Here is a 25,481-nt window from a genome sequence, read left to right on the forward strand (position 1 = left end):
TCATAATTTTACCTAATATATAAATAATTTAACTGAAATTCATCAAGTCTGTCATTTTGCAACCAAAGTTGAGAAATCTAAAAATAGCCTTGCTGTACCCAAGAGATCTACTTAAAGCTTGTTAACATTCTGATATTTCATGATCACTAAAAAGAAGTCTTTTAGACAGTGTCTGTCTCTATTACACTACTTGATATTCTGACAGTGATCACCTTCTTTTTTAAAATTTTTTCAATATTTATTTATTTTTGAGAGAGAGAGAGAGAGAGAGAGAGAGCGAGCAGGGGAGGGGCAGAGAGAGAGGGAGACACAGAATCCAAAGCAGGCTCCAGGCTCTGAGCTGTCAGCAGAGAGCCTGATGCAGAGCTCAAACCCATGAACCATGAGATATTGACCTGAGCTGAAGTTGGACACTTATCCTCTTGAGTCATTCAAGCGTCCCAACAGTGATCACCTTCTTAAAGGTAAACATGAATTTACCTATTCATGGGGGCAAGATGTACAGTGAAAATTGTTGGGCTTTGTTAAAAAAATTATGAGACTTTATTTATCCTGGGTAAATGTAACTGGTTTCTTATAATGAAATGGAAGCAGGACAGATTAGCAGTGTTGAGTACTGAGGGCCACAAATTTAAAAGAACCTGAATTCACGTTAGAAAAGGAATACCAGGGGCGCCTGGGTGGCGCAGTCGGTTAAGCGTCCGACTTCAGCCAGGTCAGGATCTCGCGGTCCGTGAGTTTGAGCCCCGCGTCAGGCTCTGGGCTGATGGCTCAGAGCCTGGAGCCTGCTTCCGATTCTGTGTCTCCCTCTCTCTCTGCCCCTCCCCTGTTCATGCTCTGTCTCTCTCTGTCCCAAAAATAAATAAACGTTAAAAAAAATTAAAAAAAAAAGGAATACCAATTCCCAAAGGAAATGAGTTTGGATGGAATATGATAGAAGAGGACGGGAGAAGACAGAACAGGATGAATAAAGCACCTTCATGTTTATTAATTTTTCTAAATGAGAAAACCTGGTCAGAAGCCAATGTAACTACAGAGAGGATAAAGAGGAAGAGCTATAAGTGAAATGATATGCTGCCTTTGTTATCCCATACTGCACTACTCTCATAACACAGGTACTTGGAATTTTTTTCTAAAAGTGATGATGGATTTTAAATTGCCACCAAATTCCAATGTTTATGTCTTTTGTTTTCAGACTGATAGCTAAATGTATGCCAAATAATACTGAAATATCTATATGAGTCATCTAACACAGTTTATTCTTAGTAAAACACAAGCTTAGTTTTATGTCATATTTCTGAATCATAATGATACTGCAATCCCATCTTAAAGTAAAAACCTCCCTTAGTCCAAACTCCCCTTTCACGTTACTGTCCTCTCTCTCCATCCATACACAGTGAATCTGTCTCAGTTCGACTCTCTGTTCAAACACAAACTTCTAAGTCTTTCCTAATCATCTTTCCTAAAAATATACCTCTTCTTATTCTACTTCACAGTTGTCTTTATTTTTCTTTGTAGAACTTCCCATGGTAAGTATGATGGTTTACTGCCTAATTCCCCATTTGACTAGAAGATTTATAAGGGCAAAGCCCATTTTTAGTGGTTATATCCTTAGTGCCAAGAACAGGGTCTGGCATATAGTATATATTCAATAAATATTTGACGGATGAATAAACAAATAAATGAATAAACTGATAAATGTTATAGCCATTCTTTAAAGACCTTATTTCTGAGAACAGTTTTAAGTTCACAGAAAAATAGAGAAAGGTATAGTGTTTTCCCATATAATCCCTGATCCCACACATGCATAAGCTCTGCAATATCAACATTCCTTACCAGAGTGGTACATTCTTACAATTGATAAACCCACACTTACATTTAAATCATAATTATCCAAAGTCCATAATTTGCAGAAGAGTTCACTCTGGGTAATATACATTATATGCATTTTGGCAAATGTATAATAGCATGTATCCATCATCATAATATTATGCAGAGTGTTTTCACTGCCCTAAAATCTTCTGTGCTCTGGCTATTGTGTTTTTAATTTCAAATTCCACTTGTTCATTACTGGTTTACAGAAAAATGATTGGCTTTTATATATTAACCTTGCATTCTATAATTTTGCTATAATTGCTTATTACTTCCAGGATTTTTTTGTTTATTCTTTAGGATTTCTTTTTGCATAGATGATCATATCATCCATGAAAAGACAGTTTTATTACTTTCTTCCCAGTATGTATGCCTTTTATTTCATTTCCTTGTCTTATTGTATTGACTAGGGCTTCCAATATAAAGTTGAAAAGAATAGTGAGAGGGAGCATCCTTGTCTTGTTTCTAATCTAAGAGGAAAATCTTCAAGGTTCTTACCATTAAATATTTTATCTGTAGGCCTTTAATAGATATATCTTTTTTATTATTATTATTTTATCAAGTTGAGAAAGCTTCCTTGTTTTCTCAGCCACTTTTTAAAAATCTTATCTCTAATTCTTCCATGTGCCACAATCCAGCTCTTTCTCCACAACTCTAGCAAAACTGATCCTGGCACTATGATCTCTCAGTGACAGATAATCAACATAAACATTTATCTTGGTCAACTTCTCCATTGTATTTGACACTGCTGATAATACATTCCTTGACACACGATTTGCCTCTCGTTTTGGGGGTGCAACATTTTTTTCTCTTTTTGACCACTCCTTCTCAGAGTCCTTTATAGATTTAACTTTTGCTACCTACTGCTCAAATATTGATGAACTTTCATCAGTTTCCAACCTTTGGTCTTTTAAAGAAAAATTATTCTCCGTGTGGCTGATTCATATAGTCCCTGACTGTCAATAACTATCTGTATAATTATAACTTATAAAGCTATGCCTGATTTCTTAGCTAGTAGCTAGCAAATTCCTCCAATTCTAAAAGTACAAATCCTCTATATGTCTTAGTATAAAGTCCCAATTCCTTAAAACATGCAGAATCTGCCACGTCTCCAAATTTATTGGGCTACATTGTGTCTTCTTTTTAAGCTCTAGCCACAATGAATTTCTGGCAGCTCATGGAATCATAACTTTTCTTATCTCTGATCTTTTCTAAAAATTATTTCCAATGTTTGAATACTTTTGGCTTTCTGCTTGCTAGATTGGAATTAATCTTTATAATCATGTCAAGATTTTATTTTTTCGAGTAGGCATGCATTCCCTGACATGTAGCTTATGATAAGACACCTGCTTTAAATTCTTATGACTCCACATACTTCTGCTATCACAATACCCATCATATTCATCTATTTATTTATTTAAGTGCTTTCCTGGCTAGATGGCAATTTCTGTAAATTTGTTTACCATTGCATTCCATCAGATATGTAACTATTACTTACCAAGTACTCAATAGGTATTTAAGAATATATGAAAACTAAGATTTTTTTTAAGTCAATCGCTTATTTTGTTCTCTTTGGTTGCAGTAATATACTACGTATTTGAGTTGTAAATGCTTATACTTGTTATTATTTTACTGGGTTAATTTGATGGTGTATAGAAGAGAATTATGCCATAGAACTTGGACAATGTAATAATTTCCCAAAATTTCACATATGAAATCTAAAATATTCACTGGTAATAGAAATTTCTGCATGAAATAAACGTGTCAACATTTGCCTCCAAATTACACAGTGCCATCCAGGAATGTGAGCAGGCCATTGAGAAGTAATTTGGGGCTTAACCACATGGTGGTCTATCTACAAGTTCCCTGGAGAAAAAGACACCATCTAGCTCACATCTGTGCAAACATTGGTTAACCTGGCTGATGTCTTCACATCTGAGGATGTGAAGGAGTTTTGTGTTTTTGTTTTTGTTTGAGTTTTTTGTTTTGTTTTGTTTTTTCTTTCCTTTGATCAGGGAGATGTTTGCCTATTGCCTTTTGCAGCTGTCAGACGTGAGTTGTAATAACTCTAAGAGGCTGAGAAGATTGAATTGTGGAGGTATGTCTGTATAGGGAGATGTGTGTGCGAAAGAGAAACAGAGAGATAGGGAAAGAGAGACAGATAGAGGTAAAAGATGGATACTGGAGTGTATAGACAGACTAAGAATTAAATCTAATAAAAGCAACGCTGTCTAGTGAGTGAAGTTCACAAACCTGAGTGAGTCAATTTCTCGAAGCCTCCACACATAATATAGGAATGTAAGCGATATGAGGATTGATTGCAAATGCCGTATTTTGTGCTTATCCGACTCTAAATGGTTTGGGAAGGAAGAATAAAAGTACAAAATTGGATAAGAATGTTTTTGAAATAAGTAGCATCAAGAACTTAAAATAAAGTTGCTACAAAATAATGAGGTTTGAGGTAATACCAAGTAGTGATTTTTATCTCTAAGAATAGTGAATATTTGAAATTCTCCTTTCCAGATGTACTACAATGAAGACAGTAACTGTTTGATTGTAGAATATACAGAGTAAAAATAATTTTTACAATTGGAATCAAAACAAAACCAATACAGAAAAGATTTTCTTTCCTTTGGAAATTAATAATAAAGAGATTTAAAACGTCATATAATCACAAAATGTATATGGCTTAAAGTTTAGAAGAAAGCTTGGACACATCTCCATCTTTGGGGGACTAATATATAAGCTGATGACACCTCAAATCTCTGTCTTTTAATATATTACATCAAAATATGTACAACTTTCCTGTGTGTAGGGAGGGAGTGGGTTGTATAAAATTCTAGTATACTCTATGCTTTCTGCACTGATGCTGTTTAAAGCTATAGAAACAACAACAGAAATGTCCCACCAAAGTAATCAATTTTTTCAAACTAAAAATGCAGGATGGTCTTTAATGATCTAATGTTTCATACATTTTGTCCCACTAAGTAGTTTCAAAAATATAAAAAAAAAACCCTCAAGGAGGATAGATATTAAAAGCATTACTAATACATGTTTTTACTTAATACATATTCAGTTTCCCCTTATTATATGCAAGAAAACATGGAGCTGAGAAAGAGGTAATAGAAAGGCATGTAAGGAAATACATGTCTGTTGTAAAGAGGCATCTTACCTGACAACTGTTTGATTTCCCCTTATTTTCTCACATTTTAAAAAATTATTTCAGAATATAACAAAGTTGTATCTAAGAAACTATGGATACTTTTAAACTTTTAGGGCACTTGTTTTCTATTATTTCAATGTTAGACATTAAATTAGAATTGGTGTAACTAATATGCTTTGCTAAATGACAAATCAAATATAAAATAAAAAAATATATTTCTTACAATAGTTCCTAAATACATACCATGGAAGAATGAGGTTGCTTAAAACATATAATAAAATCTAGAGCTTAGATAATATATCATAACTACCATATTTCTGAATATCACAAATATTTTAATAATAGAAAGTAATGAATCTGAGCAAAATTTAATTCTATAATCATTTTATTCTCCACAGGCTCACTGAACTACATGGAATATGACAGTGTATCTAGTTTTTAAAGTGTTATTGCCCATAGTCTCATTCTTCTGATAAAATGATAAAAACCGAATTAATTTTAAAATATGGACCAAAGAATTAAAGAATTTACTTAAGAAATCTATGAAGATACTGATTTTTAAATTATTTTAAGACATTTGCCTCCTTAATTCCAGATTTGGTTCTTAGAAATAGCAACAAGGGGCGCCTGGTGGCTCAGTTGGTTAAGCGTCCGACATTGGCTCAGGTCAGGGTCTCACAGTTTGTGAGTTTGAGTCCCCCCTCAGGCTCGGTGCTGACAGCTCGGAGCCTGGAGCCTGCTTCGGATTCTGTGTCTCCCTCTCTCTGCCCCTTTCCTGCTCATGCTCTGTCTCTCTCTGTCTCTCAGAAAATAAATAAACCTTAAAAAAAAATTTTTTTAAAGAAATAGCAACAAAAACATCACACACTACAAATGTAAGGCACCGTCATTTTCAGGTTAGTGAGCTTAAAATACAACACTAAAGTTTTATTTTATTCATTTATTCCTGTTGGGAATATTTATGACTATAATTTTCTTCAGAGATATAGACTTTCCTGAGGATATGGCTCTCATATTAAACCCTGAAATTCACCATACATATTTGGAGACGGGGTCAAAGTGGTTAGTATAGTTTTATTTCTGTGGCACCGTATCAAACCCCTGAAATAGCAGTGAGTTAATAAAAGCCTTAGAAGAGAACTAAATTTGAAATGAATTAAATGAACAAAGTACCTTTTTAAAATAACATAATTAATTTTTTCATATACCACACAGTGATACTAATACATATAAAAGACAAGAAAAACACATTTAACAAATAAAGCATACTAAAATCCAGTAACTAGTAGTCAAAATGGCAAGCTTACAGTTTCATTTAATGAATCTTTCATTCAATCAATAGTTATTGTGCTTTTACTATGCATAAAGGTACTAGGTTAGGTGTATCAGACACAATGATAAGTAACTCAAACTGGTCCCTTACTACAGACACTATTACTTCTCTTCTTCAAAATTATTTTTCAAAGGCCAGCAAAACCTCTGAATTTTCCAAGGTTTATGCAGGTTGACAGAAATTTAACCCAAAACACATTTAGTTTTCCTATGTTAAACAGATACGGTCTACTTTTTATTTTTCTTGGTACTGATGTGAAAAAATATAGAAAATTTTCAACCTTAATCATGATATTGCCTTTAATCAGAGAGAAAATCTCTACACAAATTTACACAGGGCTAAATTATTTAAAGTACGGCCATTTCCTTAATGGGAACAATTTGGCAATTATGGAAGTGATCCTGAATCCGTAAGTATATATGCCAATGAAGTACTTCACAGATGAAAACAAATTTGAAATATGATCAATGACTAATGAATACTTGCAAAGCAAAGTTTTAGAGAAGACTCTAAGGAACAATGCAGCTGAAATATAATCTTTCATTTATTCAGTCTTGGAAAAGTAATGATTAGAAGAGCTACAAAATACTGACAGATATTATCAGTCACTAAAATAAGTTCTATTTTATTTAGAGAGACTAATTTAAATAAATTGACTTAGGAATTATTTTTCAGTGAGAATAAACTTTTAAATGTATATCAATATTAGAGAGATAAGAAATGTATTATATTCAATTACTACTTGTAGTGACTTTGAAATATAGTGTTAAGCATGAAAACGTATTTTTAAATGATTTGCGAACACCATTAATAAAAATATAATTTAATTATAAAACATAAATTATAAAATTGAGAGTACTATAGAGGAATAACAGATTAGCAGCATATAGCAATCTTGTATAGAATACCCATACTACACCACACCAAATTTGGCAGTCACTCATGCAAACAAAGGGGGTAACTACTGAAATGCTTAAATCTTGCACTTACCAACCTCCACAACACTAGAACAGTTGGGATCTGTGAAGCCATCTGGACACTCACAGGAAAAGGAATTGTCAGACAATCCTGGCAAACAAACACCGCCATTTTCACATGGATTGGGATCACAAATATCACCTGAGAAATAAAGAAACAGAGAATGACTTTTCACTTGCAGTCTTAGGCACTGAGATGTACTATTTCATACTCCATTTTCCTTTAGTAGAGTCACCACACTGTTTAGATTTACAGATAAGGTATGCAAGACCCCTTTGAAACCTTGTACTTTTCAAAGACATGGTATGTAACATAAAATGAAATTTTCTATTCAAACACTGCATACCAAATAGCATACAAAAAACTATTAACTCATTTTGGGGTTCCTCCATTACATGTCAATAAAATATTGTCTGATTTGTTAAAGATTAATTGAAATATGTCTAGTAGAAAGATTTATTAATTACTCCAATAAAAAAAGTTTTTAAATTAATACACTTAACTCTGTAACTTTGCAATTTCTCTCTCTAAAGGGGTGAGGTTTATTTCTGGGCTTGTCCAGGTGACTTGCTTTGGCCAATAGGATGTTAGGAGACTTGAAGCCAGCCAAGGTTTGAAAAAGCACTTGAATCTTTCTACTTCTTCAAACCCTGTCAGGACCATGAGAATAAATTCAGGCTAGTTTGCCTGAGGTGAGAGAAACATGTAACAGTAAGAAAGAAACTGGCACAGAGAAGTAAGTTGTGCCATAACCAGAACCTATAATATATGGCATTGGCTTTGGTACTGGGTGGAAAGGCATCAAGAAAATGACTAGAGGAGCCTAGAGAAAATGTGAGGCTATCCATGCTATGTAGAGAAAATCAGTTGGTAACGTTGTTACCTGAGAAAAACTTTAGTGACAGAAATATACCTAATGACTTTTTACCTATGAATAATGAGATTTTCAGGCAGAATATTAAAGTGTCAGTTGGTTTTTAATAGCTGCATTGATACAGTACTACAAGAAGAGACATGCTAAATAAAGAAACGATAAGTGTGAAAGTAAAGAAAAGGAATATAGAGAGGAGGATTTGTGACAATTAACTGACCAACCAACCAACCAATAACAACCAAAACTATCTCAATGCCAGCCTCCCAAACCAGTGAAAGATCAAACCTGGAGCTTTGTCAGAAAGACATGGCCTCAACATAAATATCAAATTAAGGATATGGCTAGAAGGCCCTTGTGAAAATATTTCAAATAATTCAGGTACAGCCTGAAGACTCTCTCAGCTAAATAAAAGGGCTTCCAGAAGTCTTAAGGGTATTATCTCTGAACAGCCCGACACGCCCAGTGTACCACTGATTAAGTCTAGAGTGAAAAGCAGGCTTCAAAGTCATGAGTGTGATTTTATTATACAGACAGGATGTAAATCAGATTCAGAGAAACCCATAGAGTTTTAAAGGGAGCTTGAAAGGGGAAAGTACCATCGCCTGATCAAGAGAAGAAGGTTTTTCAAAGTTTACAAAAGCATCTGTGTCCCAACTTCCTACCACTTTCTGTTTCTTGGGAACTTTATTCCCTTATAGGAGCCTTCCAAAGAATAATTTCCTATATTTTCTAGATGAACCATTCTAAGACTTTAGAAAAATAAAAATGGAGGGTAAGATTTTGGTCACATTTATAAAGCAAGTCATTAGCTATATTAAGATGATAGATAAAAATACTAGCACTGGGATGTCCATAAGAAATGAGAGAGTCATGAAATAAGTGAATAAATAAAAGAATAAATATGTGTTGGAAATATCATAGAATTTAGCATGGCTAGACAATGGATTACTTGGTTAGGAATGGCTGAGGAAGTATAAATATGTCAGATTAGTAAAGATTAAAAAGTTAACATCGTAACTTATAAGGTGAAGAGCCAATGAATGCTTTTAGCATGTATTTTAAAGTTTTGACATGGTCATATGTATATTTTAAGATGACTATCCTGGCAGCATTTTACAGAATGAATTTGATTGGGGGGCTGATTACTGAGATATTTCAATAAACTTCCTATGTCTTTATATAACTAGCTAGCCATTCCGCCATTCCTCCATTCATCCTTCCATTTGTCCCTTTATCCCTCACCCCCCCCCCCCCCATTGCTTGACTACCTATTCTATGCAGGCACCAAGGTCAGTGCTGAACATACAGAAGCATACAGAAGTAAATAAAGATAGTCTCTACCATTAAGAAGTATAGAGCCTAGTATGGGAGATAAAAAAGCAAGAACAACTACCATACATAGTAAGAGCTGTAATTAGTCTACAGAATCCAAAGTGTAGGATCAACAGAAACTTCTAAAAAGATTCAGTGCTGCGAGGTGAAACAACACAGGAGGAGGTACCTGCTCAACATTCTAGGCAAAGAGAATAGCATATACAAAGGAAAAAGATCATGGCTTATTCCAGGAATTTCAAGCAGGCCACAATAATTAGAGCATAGATGTATATGAGAGATAGAATGGAGCTCAGAAAGTAGCATGGTCGTGTAAATAAAGGCCTTATGTGCTGTGACAAAAAATTTGAAGATTCTCTCTAAGCACTGGAAAATCAGAAAAGGACTTTGTACATGGGAAAATATATGATCACATTTGTGTTTTGGAATGATGACTCAAACAGCATTGTATTGGATCAAATGGAAGAGTCACAGTTTAGGGCAAAAGAACTAAGCGTTAAACTCTTGAAGTAGTCCTAGCAAAAACTGATTTTCTCAACTCTCTTCAGAGATAGCTATGAACAGGGAAAGCAATGGAAGCATGATTTAATTCCAATTCAGTTAATAAATACTAGGTAATAAAACAGGAAATTAAAGTCCCCCCAAATCACTACTATTCCTCCCCCCAGATAATTAATCTAGAAACAAAGGTATTATTGTTGAGATTTTCTATAAAAAGGCAATCACCAGTTTAAAAGCGAGATCATCGCTCTCTGCCCTAGACACGAGCAAAGCAACACAGCTTTGTACCGTCAGACTAACAACACTGCCATCAGCTAACCCTGTACATTCCATGAAGTTGAGTAGTAACACCCAAACATTTTTTTGGATGAGACGTCAGTCATAATCCTGTGTATTGTCAGTACTACAAAAAGGGGAATTCTATATTCCCTAGACCAGGATCTGTTGTTGCAGCAATGTCAACAGATCAAGGCACATTGTAGATGTATATAGATTCATCTGTACTCATAGAAGCAATGTCTACAGTAGAAAGGCAAGGCATGAGTGACAACCCAAAGGTTCTCAAGCATACAGACTACACTGATACACTTTTCTAAAATCAAGTACCTTTCATTATCGCTCTCACTCCTACAACCAAATTCCTGCAACATTTATTAACTGATGTGAGCTTAACAGCCCAGATAAACTGAGTGACACATGAGGCTGGAATGTCCAGTCCCTTTGATTATCCCATCATGATGGGAAGTCTTGGTGTCCTAAGAAAATTTTCTTGGCACTTTCGATACCCTTTCTAGGTGATAATAACTTAACCTAATCGGTTTTCTACCATTTGACCAGGTGCGTCTGCCAGCCATATGACGCTTCTGTAATCAAAATCAGACAGGATGATCTGTTCATCTCTCCCTAGATCTTGTAGACACCAGCTGTTGTTTAGCTGACCTGTTTATTCTCTCTTGTCCTTGTACATTTTGTTCTTTTTCACTGATGTCTACTTAATTCTAATAAATTACACTTGTGAAAGTTCATCTTATATTTTCCCCCTTATTGATATTTACTCAGTGTGTTTTTCAAAGGTAGAAAAGAGGTAATAAATTTGACCAAAATGTATCTTGAGGTAGAATCACAATGTATCTTGAGGTAGAATCAAGATAACAATGTGATCAAACTGATGTAAGGGTTGAAAGAGAGCAAGGAATCTGGGTTGATTTCTAGAGCTTTTATCTGTATGACTGAGTGGTCACCTTCATAAGGAAATATAATGGATTTAGTTTTAAAGAAATTACTGTGTTTGAGAAGTTTGCATATTCCCTCTCTCTTTCTCTCTCTCCGCCTCCCTCCCTCAAAATAAATAAATAAATTTTTAAAAGAAAAAGGGAAATTATTGCTAGGCCCTTTCCACTTCAGTATAAATATTCAGCTTATTCGCTTAGGGTCTCATATGTCAAGGTCTGTCTGAGATTTATAAAGGTCCCCACAGGTACCTGTGTTAGATGGACAATGTCAACAGAAAACAAAATTTTGGCCTTGGATAAAGTAGAGGATAGACAGCAGAAGCCCATCACACATGATTAGGATTATTACAGACTGTGTTTTAAATCTGCCTCCCCGCATCTAATTATTAAGTACACCCCTGTGTCAGGTGGGTTCTCCATGAAGTAAATGCTAAGAAAAAGTTAAGAGTGCAACAAGATTAAGAGGTAATGCCTGTGAAAGAAAAATGAGGAGAAAGCAGAAATGGGCAGGAAAAGCCTTCATCCTGTGATGCGGATCTGACACTGTGAAAAGAAATGGGGAAGGGGGGTGTGCAGGGATTGACGAAGAATCAAGCAAGGGAGCCTCAGTCTGTAACGCAAACTTGATGAAGTCTTAGCCAGCCCACTAGGAAGCAAAGATTACCCTTTAGAGGAATCCTCCAAGGGCATAAATGACCAGGCACTGGTGCCCTTGCCATGTCCAATCACCGGCTGGAGGTGGCCTAGGCATAGGGTGGCTCTAAAGCTCCAGTGAGATCCTGGAAGTGCTGCAGAAGATTTGTTGGAGTTTGACACATTCCTGGCAGCTGGACAGCTTCTTTTCTTGAAGGGATGCTGCAGCAGCACACTTCCCTGGGTGCCACACTCCCCTTTCTCTCTCAGGACAGTCCTAGTTAGGATCGGGTACATAGACACCTCAGTCAAGTATCTGATCATATCTGAGCCTGTTGTTTTCTCTACTGACCCATTATCTCAATGGTTTGTACAGATGAAGCATGATCATTTAAGTAGAAACAAATCCTCAAGCTGAAATTTCAAGTCCAATTAAAATGCACTGTAGGGACTTCTGATTCCTTGTCATTTCAATTAACCTGAGAAAGCATCAGCTCAGGTAAGATTCCTGATTAAAATGCAAGAGATCCCTGGCCTTCAAATCAGCACTTTTTGTTTATTTCTCAATGGATGAATTGGTAGAGTTTTTTTAAAACTAAGATGGCAACCAGTACAAGAAGGCAGGCTCACTATAGGAAAATAGGACAATACACAATTTCATGGTTCTTTATTCCACTGTCAGCAGGCTCCTAAAATATACCTCTGCATATTGTAATCTGTGTGCAGCGTTATACCTTGATGCTTCTTGGCTGTCTGGCCTCACCTGCTTTAGATTAGGACAGATGTGTTTAATTTGCGTCTAACTATGTTTTATGATTCCATCTGCAGTTTATGGCAGACTCAGGCAAATTAAGCTGATGCCGATTTGCCTTTTGGCAATAGAATGAAGCAATTATTTTTCCCAGGGGCAAGAAATCATTGCAGGCTAAATTTAACTTCTTGTTTGCCTGGTCTTTCTCCCACTCTCCAGGGTTCTGCTTGGACTGGGATCATCCTGTCTGAGTCCACTGCCTACCTCATTCTTCTCACTGGCCCACCACCTGTTGCCAGTCACCTGTTCAAGGTGATTCGCAGATTGTCTTATTACAGCTCATTATTAATTTGCAATCCATGATCGTTTAGCCTACATAGCAAAGTGTATAGGCATCTATATCATGTAGCACTGAAGATGATGCAAAAAACCCCCCCAAAAACCTAAAAGCCTATTATCTATCTATACCTTTTTGATGGTGATTGTGTTTGTTTGTTTGTTTGTTTGTTTTTTCTTCTGTGAGCTCAGTATATAACTATGCAACTTCTAATGCCAAGTAAAGGAGAAAATTCTATGTTGGCCATACTCAGGGAGTCAGGTGGACCTAAGAGCTAATTTTTCTCATCCATGTTTAATCTCAGATGATTTATGCATCTGGTTTTCTTTACATATTAGTGCCCCTCTCCAGTTCACAGATCAGAGAATCACCAATCCATTCATCATGTATTGATATTCCAGAAAACACCGTAGAGGCTGGGAATATAGCCTAGATGAAGACACATAAGGTGCCAGTACTCTCAAAGTTTATATTATAGTGAAGGGAATGCATAATGAAAAACTAAGAAATAAGAAAGCAAGGTATTGGTCACTGTAATAAAAACCATAGGAGGAGACACAGGAGGAGAATAGGCTGGTGGAAAGGGCAGTAAAAAGAACTGGTTACTTAAGATAAACAATCAAGAAAGGCTTCTCGAAGGAGGTGTCACTCGAGCTGAAAACTGAAACGTGAACACGTGCCAGTCATGTTAAAACCTAAGGAAGAGTCTTTTAGGCAGGGGAGTAGCATATGTCTGACCCTACTGAAAGGTAAGAGAGTAATGAACTCAAGAAAGTGAAAGGAGGCTAATGCATTTGGGACACGGTAACAAAATGTCACTAAAAGTTTTTTGTCAGCAATACAATTTTAGTAGGAACCAATTTATAACTTAAAGCCCTACATTTGACTGTGTGTCTTCATGATAACCAAGGGCATTTCTGCTAAGCTTATTCTTAATATTTATCAAACATCTACTGAAAATATATTATTGTATTTACATGCTAACCTTCTTATGCATTTGCATAGTGATCTTTTTTGCATGTGAATATATCTACATAGTACTACTAATGTATTCATCTATATACATGGCAATGTAAATATAGCAATCATTTATTTGGAGGAACTCATGCCTCCCCATTTTCTCTGTTCCTTTAGCAGTGCTACATGCCACCCTGCCCTCTCTCCATTTCTGCAAAAAAATGTGTACGCTGACGTAAAAATAAAAACCAAATAAAATGGCAACATATCACTCCAACAAGTGACTTCACCAATACAAAATATTATTTAATTTCTTCACTATCTTCCCACACTAAATGTGAACAATATTACCACACTTATTTATGTGTGAGAAAGTAAAACACAGTAACCAGTTAAACCCATGTTTCACAACTATGACAATTCTGGTCTGTGTATTACAACCTCATCTTCAGTTTATTGCTCTCCCACTGAACTGGGTAGCTATACTCCTATCATTTCATTTACAAACTGAAAGAAAATAAAAGCTTTGTCTTCAACTGCACAAATTAGAATTATAAACAGTCTGTAAACAGAGTACTTGGCAAAATGAGCCAAGCATAGTACACAAGTAAGCAATAACTCTAGTTAAAATGAGATAAAGTTCACAGGAATTTCCATACTCAACCTGGTAAAATTCCTCACAGAAAATTTTAGTATCCTTATGACTTACTGCCAGCGAAATTGTACACAACAAAATAAATGTCACTTTTGAATCAACCATAGGCCTCTCAATTTACTTTGGGGCCTCCTGAGTCTCCTGAGAGACCATTTGTGTTGAATATTGAAATTTCATTGCTGTATGTTCTAATAAGTTTGATGCACAGATTTTTATTTTAATGCCTTCATTCATAAACTAAAGCTTATGAGTGTGGCCAGTTTAAATTTCATAAAAACCTGGTTAAAAAGGTTTGATCTGATTGTTAGCTTCATACGTGCTTTAAAAAATAAATTCTAGTTGATATTTCAGACCATTACTGCAATTAGGAGGAAGAGAGAAAGAAATAAGAATGCCAATAAGAATAAGTTTATCTACATTGATAGGATCTGCCATTTTACTAGAAAATCACTGGACATGCTTGCGATAAAAGACCACTAATGCTATACCCTGGGGTCTACAGGTCCCCAAATGACCATACTCAGCTATGGAAGACACCAATATAATGACTGAGCAAAGAAACTTCTTAGACTCAGAGCCACACTAAAGCTAACTTAAAGCAGATTATGTCTCAGCTGTTAGCCAGTGTTTATCGCACTATTTCTAGAGACATTTTTCTTTTTAGATAAGGTTTTAAATGCTAAGGGAGTACTGAAGAGAATTATAAGAAAGTTAGCAAATATTATTGAGTATTGACAATGAGAATTTTGCATCCTTTAACACACAGCTTCAATCAAGGCTAACTGCATGAAAAGACAAAACTATTTCAGGCTCTACATTTTGAAAGAAAATCTTTGGGCATATTTTGTATTTTAAAACACTCTGGAGAGCCTCTTAAAATAACAAAATCTAGAGTTTTTAGAATTGAAAGGGACATCAGAAATGATCTAACCCAGTGGTTCTTAAAATTTGCTGTATATTATAATCACAGGGGAGCTTTTCAAATTCCAGATGCCCAGTCCAATTAAATCAGAATCACGGAGGGTAGGACCCATCCCTCCACATTTATTTACATTCACCCAAAGATGTCAACTTATTAAAAAGAAGGAAAATAAGTCATATAAAGTGAGGAAGGAAAGAAAGAAGGGGAAGAGGAAAGATGGAAGAAAGAAAGTTCATACTTTTCGGCTTTCAATTGAGAGAAAAGCAAATGAAGAAAAATACTTGACTAGCTTTCTTTGTTAGTATACTCTGAGTTATGAAAAATTCATTTGCAGGAAGCCAGAACTGACAACTGGAAAATAAAGGTATACAGTATGTTAGAGAAATTAGAATGGACACCACTTAACACTAACATACATTGAATTCCTCTCAAATAATTAGTTAAAACTTTGTAAATTACCAGAAAATTCAACTATATGGAATTCTCAAGTACTGTTGACTATATTTCTACCTGTTGACTATATTATTTCTACCTATGAAGAATATCCATTTAGTCATTCAGTCAATATTTACTGAAGGCCATCTATGCTCCATTAAAAGTGATAACTGCTGCACATACTATAGGACCTCTGACAGACAATTACTTGTTCTCTAGCATTTAAGAAAAGACACAAATAAGTTGGAAGGTAGTTACTACTGCATGTTAGGTCCAGGAACAAGAAAACTGTGTGTGCCAAGGGAGTATGTTGGGGGGATGGAACACCAAACTCAGAACTGTGATTTAGGAAACCTTCCCCAAATCAAGTGATTCCCAATTCAAGACGAGAGAACTAGTGGAAACCGGATAGGCAATGAGGTGGGACAAGTATGTGAAACCAGGCAGCAGAGCCAGAGCATAGGTTCAAGAAACAGGAAGAAACTCACTTTGGCTAGAGAGAAGAGTGAACAGAAATGGCAAGAGGCAAGGCTGAAGAGTACAAAGTGCCCAGGATACCCAGTGTCTTGAAGACACTCATAAGAAGTCTGGCCATTCCTTAGCAAAAAGGACAGCCATTTAAGGGTAGTAAGCAGAAGGGCTGACATGATTTGGATGTCAAGTAGTAGGGAGAATGGATTACAAGGAGGCAAAATTTAAGGGTGGCAGATCAGTTAGAAAGTGGCAGATGTTATTCTGACACACACATTGCTGGCTTGGATTAGAATACCAAACACAGAAATGGAGAGAAATGGATCCCAAAAGATATACTGAGGGACCAAATTTATGGGTCTGATGGTTGAAAGGAAAGAGAACTAAAAATTAAACCACATATCAAAATTCAACAAAAAGTTCTGCCTTTCATTTTGATGGAAAACATGGTCTAGGGAGCAAGTTTGGGGATGGTGGTCAAAGGGGATGATGGATTCCATTTTGGAAATGAGTGGACCTAAGTGCCTACAGACATGCAGTTGGAGATATTCAGTGAGAACTTGGTTTTAGGACTTTGAACCTGGGAAGAAAGGTTTGGGCTAGAGATAGGTAAATTAACACAGAGTGGATTTTTTAAATCATGGAGATATAAACAAAAATTCTGAGAAGAGTATTGGAAACTTGGTCTAGAAGCCATATAAACTTGAAAACACTCTATATTGCAAGCTCTCTAAAGTCAGAATCATTTCAACTTAGCATATTCTCTCCCCTGTGCCAAAGATCAGTACCTGGCATACAGTCAACAGTTTCCAAATAAAAATCAGGTGGGAGACAGGGGTTGGGAATGTATTTAAAATGTCAGAAACCTAACAGTGTTTTGGTGCTAATGAGAAGCAGCTACTATAAAGAAGAGGTTAAAGATACAGTAGAGAAGGAATACTCAGAAGGTTAGGGAGTGTGAAAAAACATGACTGATGAGCCTCAGAAAAAAGATCGACAGAAAACACTGAGGGCTCAGTTGAGTTTGAAAACAAGAATTGATAGCGGCAATAAGTACCCAATGAGATATCTGCTTCTAGGTCAATGCCTGGATGTGCGCTACAGGTAGAGGACCAATCCAGGTTTGTTGTTTTGTCACATAGGTATAGCGATGGCCAATGGAGCAAAACGAGTGACACCTGGCTGCTTTTGATTTTTTGAAAAATACATAAGATAACTTACTGAATTTTATACGCTAAGATAATATTTTTAATTATGCAAAAATTATAGACCCTGTGAATTGTTCTTTCAGATATTTCTGTTGTTCAGTTGACAGCAAAGGACAAACTAAAAGATAGAATTTTGTTGCTGTATGTAAATAACACAGTACATAATGATGGTAACACTTAGCCCATCAATCCTTGTCAAGAACACAAACTCACACCAACTATAAAAACAATCAGGTGATACAAAGAGGATCACATTTAGTGCCATGTCTAACTATGGAAGTTTCACATTGCCTTCTTATCCAGATCTTAAATTGTCAGTTCTGCCTCTTCTTAATGTAAAGCTGCTCAGCCACCATATAAAAATAACTTCCAATGAAAACCAGTCGAAAACAACCTGGCAAACTTGATCACTTACTAAAAAATGGGGACCAAAAGAAAGAACAGAACATTTGTTAATCACTGGATAACCCATTTCATCATTTTTTTTTCAGGCAGAAAGGATACGTTACAGTAGAAAGGCATAAAAAATTTTTTAAGTCTAATTTGTGTTTTATTTAGAATTTGTTTGAAACAGTCACAATTTAAGACAGCAGAATGACAGTTTCCAACTATAGCAGGGAAAAGCTGAAGGAATATCTTTCACTGTTTTAAGTACAGCCCCAACTATTTATTGCCAGATGTTTAAAGTAGTCAATCCTGTCATTACATAACGTGTTTATAAACTTGCGCACTAAACCTGACTACATATGTTTATACATTTGGAGGCTGGAATAAAAAAAAATCACAAAGATTAAAACTAGTCTTCTTCCAGCTAAAAATAACCAATAGACACTTATCTAATTTATGGAATGGACGTCATATTTTAAAAGTCAGATTTAGATCTTGTTTAATTTTTGTATAAAGTGAATGATTTGTATAAAGTGAATATATATTCACCTTTTATAGCAATATTTTCACAAGAAAGTAACACTTTATAAAATAGTTGCTGAATGCTCTAGTTCCATATAATGTATACATTTTCAGAATTTAAATCTTTGTATTCACCGCCAACGGTCTTAGGAAGCAGAAACATAAATGACTTGGTTAGGCCACTGTCAGTAGACATGCTTACTAATCAACATGAGAACATATTAGCTCTGTAATTATTTTAACAAACATGGAATATCTTATTCAGATTTAATGACTATATGGCCATTGTGCTATTCTAATGCAAGGCAGTTCCTGATAAGAAAAGACAGCTGAGCAATTAACTCAGTGGAAATCAGAAATTATGGGTGTTCTTGCTATCTTCTTGGTTTTCAACAGGTATCAGGCTATTGCTGTTAGCACTCCAATTTGCATCTTTATAGGGAGCAGCCTGATTGTAATGACAGAAGCAAAGTGCCCTTTCTTTAGGTGTTCCAGCTGCCTTAATGGAACTCCATTCAGAATATTAGTGCTTTTATACTGAAAAGACCAGGGAAATACTTAGGAAGCTGGACTACGTTACTCTTCCAGCCTACCAAATAGAAATGTGACTTGCTAAAAGGTAACTATTTGGCACAGAAATGGACAAATGAGCGAACTTGAACACATTAAAAAAAGAAAAAAAAAAGCCTTTGCCTCTATTCTATCAATAGTCTCGATTCTGCATTGGTATCCCTCTTGTCCTTGTTTTTGTGATCATTTGATACACACCAGCTTCTTCCCAATCCCTGATCGAGCCCTGACCTGAAAGTGAGGACTCAGAACCCAGCATCAGTTTATGACTGTTATTAGTGAAGCTCTGACCTTATTTGTCTTTCCCTTTTCTCATCGGTTTAATTACTGTCGATGCAATTTTATTAGTGACTCTCAAACATGGGTCATATAAGTGCAGTTTAGAATAATCTTGGATATGGGTGCCTGGGGGGCTAAGTTGGTTATAGCATCTGAGTTTGGCTCAGGTCATGGTCTCACGGTTCATGAGTTCAAGCCCCATGTGAGGCTCTGTACTGAGAGTTCAGAGTCTGGAGCCTACTTCGGATTCTGTGTCTCCCTCTCTCTCTCTCTGCCCCTTTCCCTCTCATGCTCTGTCTCTCTCTCTCTCGCCCTCTCAAAAATAAATATTTAAAAAATATTCAAAAATAGAATAACCTTGGATAAAAGGCTTCATACTACATAAACTGTTGGGAAACACCCTGCCCCACATTCCCCATGTAGCTCCCTTTTGACATACCTGTCTTGTGGCATCACTATCCATAGGATAGATCTAAAGAAATCACGCAACCTCTTCCTGAAAAAAATTTTCTGATACAAATTATCTCCTTGCTCAAATTTCCAAATTTCATATACTCTTGGAATCTGCTACTCCATCACTTGGCTGATCTGTTAGAACACTTTATTATTTTTTTAGTAATGTTAGTTAATATTTTTGTGGCTTAACTATGTGCCAAACATTATACTAAGTGCTTTATGAGTATTAATCTCATTAAATCCTTATAATACTCCTATCAGAAACTTTGCTGATATTAATAAGAAAACTCATTTTACATATGAAAGAATGGAAATTAACTAAAGTTGCAGAATTTACCAAGAGGTATAGAATAACATTGGCAAAGGGAGATTTACACACAGGCAGCATGGCTTCAGAAACAAGAAACTATGCATGTTTGGATGCTTTCCCTTGCCCTTATTCTCCTTCATCTTCTCTCTTCACCTCTTCAGGCTCTTCACCTTCTTCAAGTTCTTTTCGTTCTATGACTGGGGGTCAATTATTTAGTATCGTTGTGCATTGCCCACCTTTCATCCTTCAGATAACTTCAGTCTTTTGGTAGAATCCACCCATCACCTGCATTTCTGATCCTCCTTTGGTTTAAAACGGAACAATTCTGGATTCCAGTCTGCAGTTAACGTAGCTATGTCCCTTACAATGAACTTTCTCCCCCATGTGGACAATGCTAACCACAGCTGCAAAGCAATGGCAGGCCTCTGATATCAGGCCAGATGCTAGAATAGACCACGATGCAAAAATATGCTATGTTGATATAATGATTCCTTGATGATATATCTATTCCTTAACATATAAATTATTTTTAATTAGATAAGTCTCTAGAGCCTGAGTATTATAAAATAAATTCATCTCTATTCCTCCCAATCTTATTTGGAAAATTATGTAGATGACCAAAGCATTTGCATCATTGTTTGAGTCAAGGATAGCAAATCCTAGAATAAGCTCTGACCCAGAGTAGACTCAGGACATATCCGGGGAAAGAGTTTCATACATATATTAAAATGAACTTATATAATACATGCTCTCTTATAAAAAAAAAATTCAATGGTGACAATCACAGGAGCATAACAAAATACCTGTGACAGAAATACAGCTTTTGGAAGCCTAAGGTAGAACAGCTCAGTAATAATTTGGCTAGAAAGAGTTCACTGTTCCTCCTCTTGAAAGGCAGCTGTAGATTAATAAAGCACTAAACTGGAGATTTAGGAATAACAAACGACTTTTGGACTAAGTGCCTTATTACTGCTTCTTTTCAGTTGTGAAGGATACTTTAAGCAACGGAGTAAGATGTGCATTTTCTGTGTGTAACATCGATCCTCTTTGAAGCCATGTTGTGCTTACAAAGATAAGATTATAACCAACTTCCATAAAAGAATAAAATGAGTCACTGCAAACTTTAGTGTAAAAGCATACAGATTTAAAGTAACATGGTGAGCAATTTAGAAATTGATATCACTATCATCCTAATAATATGGTCTGTATTCCACACAAGGCTACTCGGAACCCAAAGGTTTTGTTTTTTTGTTTCTTTGTTTTTCTCTCTTAGGGTTTATGATAACAATAAATACAAAACTTCTGTTTTACTGAACATGTACTATGATCCAAGCACTTTTATTTCTAGAAAAAAATTAATCACCTATAGTTGAGGAAACTGGATAGCCACATGCAAAAGAATAAAACTGAACTACTTATAACATACACAAAAATCAACTCAAAATGAATTAAGGACTGGAGTGTAAGATCTGAGGCCATAAAACTCCTAGGAGAAAACATGGTGGGGGGGTCAGCTCTTGGCATCAGTCCTGGGATTTTTGGGGGGGAATTTTATACCAAAAGCAAAGGCCAAAAAGCAAAAATAAACAACTGGGACTACATCAAATTAAAAAGCTTCTGCATAGGAAAGGAAACCATAAACAAAATGAAAAGGCAACCTACAGAAGAATATTTGTAAGTCATACATATGATTAAAGATTAGTATCAAAATGTATAAAGAACTAACATAATTCAATAGCAAACACATAATCTGATGAAAAACAGGTGGAGGATCTGGGGCACCTAGCTCAGTCAGTTAGGCATCCAACTCTTGATCTCGGCTCAGGTAATGATCTCATGGTTCATGAGATCAAGACCCCTGTCAGACTCTACACTAAAAGTGGGGAGCCTGCTCGAGATTCTCTCTCCCTCTCTCTCTGCCCCTCTCCGATGCATGCACACAGGCATGTGCTCTTGCTCTTTCTCTCAAAATATATAAACTTAAAAAAATAGGTAGAAGATCTGAATAGACATTTTTCCAAAGAAGACATACAAATGGCCAACAGGAACATAGAAAGATGCTCAATATTCCCAATAGTCAGGGAAATTCAAACAAAACCAAAATGAGATATCACTTCACACCTGTTAGAACGTCTAATGACAAAAGACAAAATATGCCATGTGCTGGTGAGGATGTGGAAAAAAAGGAAAACCTTTTATAATGTTGGTAGGAATAGTGTTCCAGCCACCACAGAACACAGTATGGAGGTTCTTCAAAAAATCAAAAATAGAACTACCATATGATGCATCAATTCTACTTCTGGGTATATATCCAAAGGAAATGAAAACAGGATCTCAAAGATATCTGCTCTCCCATGTTCACTGCAGCATAATTCACAAGATCCAAGACATGGGAACAAACCACATGTCTGTCAATGAATAAATGGATGAAGAATATGTGGTGCATTATATGAAACAGAGGCTTGTTCCACCATGAGAAAGAATATCCTGATTTTTGCAACAACATGAATGTACCTGGAGGGCACTATGCTAAGTGAAATAAGTCAGACAGATAAAGACAAATACTGTACTTCATCACTTAATATGTGGAATCTTAAAGAGCCGAATGCATAGAAACAGCAACTAGAATGGTGGTTACCAAGGGCTGGGGGTGGGGGGTGGTGGAGGATGTGAGGAGACGTTGGTCAAAGGGTACAAGCTTCCGGTGAAGAGACAAATAAATTCTGAGGATCTAATGTATAGCACTGTGATCCTTGTTAATAACAATGTATTATATACTTCAAAGCTGCTAAGAAAACAAATTTTGAATGTTCTCACCACAAAAAAAGAAATGGTAATTATGTGACATGATGGTTAGCTAAAGCTATGGTGGTATCATTTTGCAATATATAATTGTATCAAATCAACATGCCTTACAGCTTAAATTTACTCAATGTTATATGTCAGTTATATCTCCATAGGGCTGGAAAAGAAAAGTAAAAAGTAAAACGTGTTTATTCATTGTAAACAACTCAGATAACATAGTAGTAAAGCCAAAAGCACGTAGTTCTCTCTACTCCCATCCCTAAGCTATAATCATGACTAATTTTAATACATCCCACAAAACTTCTTCTCTGTTTAGCTCTGCTCATTTTAATCTCATATTTTTTAACTATAAAAGAAATGAGGGCATATTTTTTTTTCAGTTAGAAAATCATTACATGGGTTTAAAATACCCACCTTCTTTGATTCTGATTCTTGAACCCTAGAAGTAGCCACTGTTAGCTCTTTTTTATCTTTGCTGAAATTTATAAACACTCTCTCTGATATTTGTTTCACACAAATTGACAGAAATGGCATGTTTTTCCATACCTCATTTGTACTGCTTTACAACACATTTCAGAAACTGTCAGCATAAAGACACTTCATTCTGCTTAGCAAATCCATGGCATCAAATATATGAGTATGGCATAACTTTATATGCAGTTCCATACCATAGGATATTTAGGAGTTTTCAAATTTTTCCTGTTACAATTACGAGTTGATCACTATTGTACCAACACATTTGTGAACTTTTACTTGCACTGGAAATAAAACTTTACAAATGGGCATATGCTTCAAAAATTTATTAATAATGCCTAATAGTCTTCCAAAAATATTATAGCAATTTTGAATACCACTGATTGTATACTGCCTTCATTATGGTTGGGGGCATTTGGCCAGGACTGTTTCCAAATTAACTTACATTATTATAAGCAATATGTAAGCAAATTTCCTTACAGTATTGTAAGCAAAAATACATATGATTTCTGTTCCTCTTTAACAAAAGCAGTTTACAATGTTGGTTCCAACAAGTAAAAAAACCTCTCGGTTCTTGTCACCTGGGAAGGAAGATAAAGGATGATCTGCTTAACTGCATAACTAATCCAAAAGATATACAAATTTGAAGGCTCTTAAAGCTTAAATTCTCTTCTGAGTGTGGGCCACAATGTCAGTGTGATGGTTGGCAATTTTCCCAGATCTGCGGTTGGGAAACTCAAGAGACATGTCAGTAGACACTAAATCGTCTCCAGAGGACCTGCCTGCCATCCTGTCCCCTTCTCCCACGTCATAAACTTGGAAGACTCTTTACTGGAGATCATTAGAATTTGGAAGCATGGAGTCAACACACAGATGCTGCTGGATCGTATCAAAATCCTTTGTTAAATGGAAGAAAAACAGGACATACTCTACGATCTCTGTAGTCAAAGAAAGAGGGAGAAAGATCTAGAAATCAACAGTAGCTATGTCTAGATAGGGAGGTTAAGGGAGTATTTAAACAGTTGTCACTGTGTTTATCTTAATTTGTAATGTTTCCTAGAATTATATACCCTGCTTTTTGGTAATAAGAAAAAACTTAATTAAAAAACTCACAACATTTAAAAATCCAATTAGCAGCGAGGTAGAAACAGAAACGATAACTACCAAGGTTGAATTGAAAGAAACAGAGGTTAGTGAGCATTATGATGGGCCATGAATGTTTAATGTTTACTTAATGCAAGGAATACTAAAAATGCGATTGTAGGAATCCAGCCTGAGCTCATCATATAACACATCACAGCTGTGAACTTTCAAGGTTTATCATAGTTGTTAAACTCATGAGCTTGAGGATATATAGATACTTGTCAGTGTATGCTGATATTGTTTGCTTATTTTATGTGGTGTTCTTTGTCAGTTGGAACATCTCTTTGATAAAATTAATGCATAATTCAAATCTAATTCATTTCTTATTTTGGTTGATATATTTCCTTAAAAATTTATCTATTGTATTTAATTTTTATTTTATTTATAAATTAATAATAACACCAACAGCTATAAAAGCTAATTCTTAAGCCCTAATTATATACCAAGAATTGTTCTAGTCACTTTATAGATACTATTTCATATAAACTTCATAGGAACCATATGACATACTATTTTCATTTTGGTGAAAAAAATAGTTAATAAGAAGTAAAGTTATATAACTTGCTCCAGATTCCTCATTTAATGAGTAATGCTATCTATATTCAACTCCGTACAATCTAATTTCTTATTCTCTGACCTAGAATCTGACAGAATGAATGAAGTCATATCTATGGAGTAGGCAGAAATGAAAACATTATAGAAATATAAGTAATGGTCTGGATCACTAACACAGCCCAATCCTGAAGAAAGATCTTACTCATTCATCCAATTCTTGATTCATTTAAAAACAATTTATTGTGCTTCTACCAGATTCAAGGCACAAGGCTAATTAGTGTGAGTTAAACTACAAACTTATGACACGGTTCTGGGGTACCTAATTT

At 35.6% G+C, this 25,481-nt stretch overlaps 1 protein-coding gene across 2 annotated transcripts in view; it reads right to left on the bottom strand.

Moving 5' to 3' along the window:
- Positions 1–25,481, bottom strand: part of EDIL3 (EGF like repeats and discoidin domains 3) — a 410,169-nt gene that overhangs the window by 280,325 nt on the left and 104,363 nt on the right. For both annotated transcript variants that reach the window (XM_027038784.2, XM_027038776.2), the window contains exon 2: positions 7,359–7,487. In XM_027038784.2, coding sequence (XP_026894585.1) covers positions 7,359–7,487 — 129 coding nt within the window. The remainder of the gene's footprint in view (positions 1–7,358; positions 7,488–25,481) is intronic.

The sequence above is a fragment of the Acinonyx jubatus genome, chromosome A1 (assembly GCF_027475565.1).
Source record: "Acinonyx jubatus isolate Ajub_Pintada_27869175 chromosome A1, VMU_Ajub_asm_v1.0, whole genome shotgun sequence".
NCBI lineage: Eukaryota > Metazoa > Chordata > Mammalia > Carnivora > Felidae > Acinonyx > Acinonyx jubatus.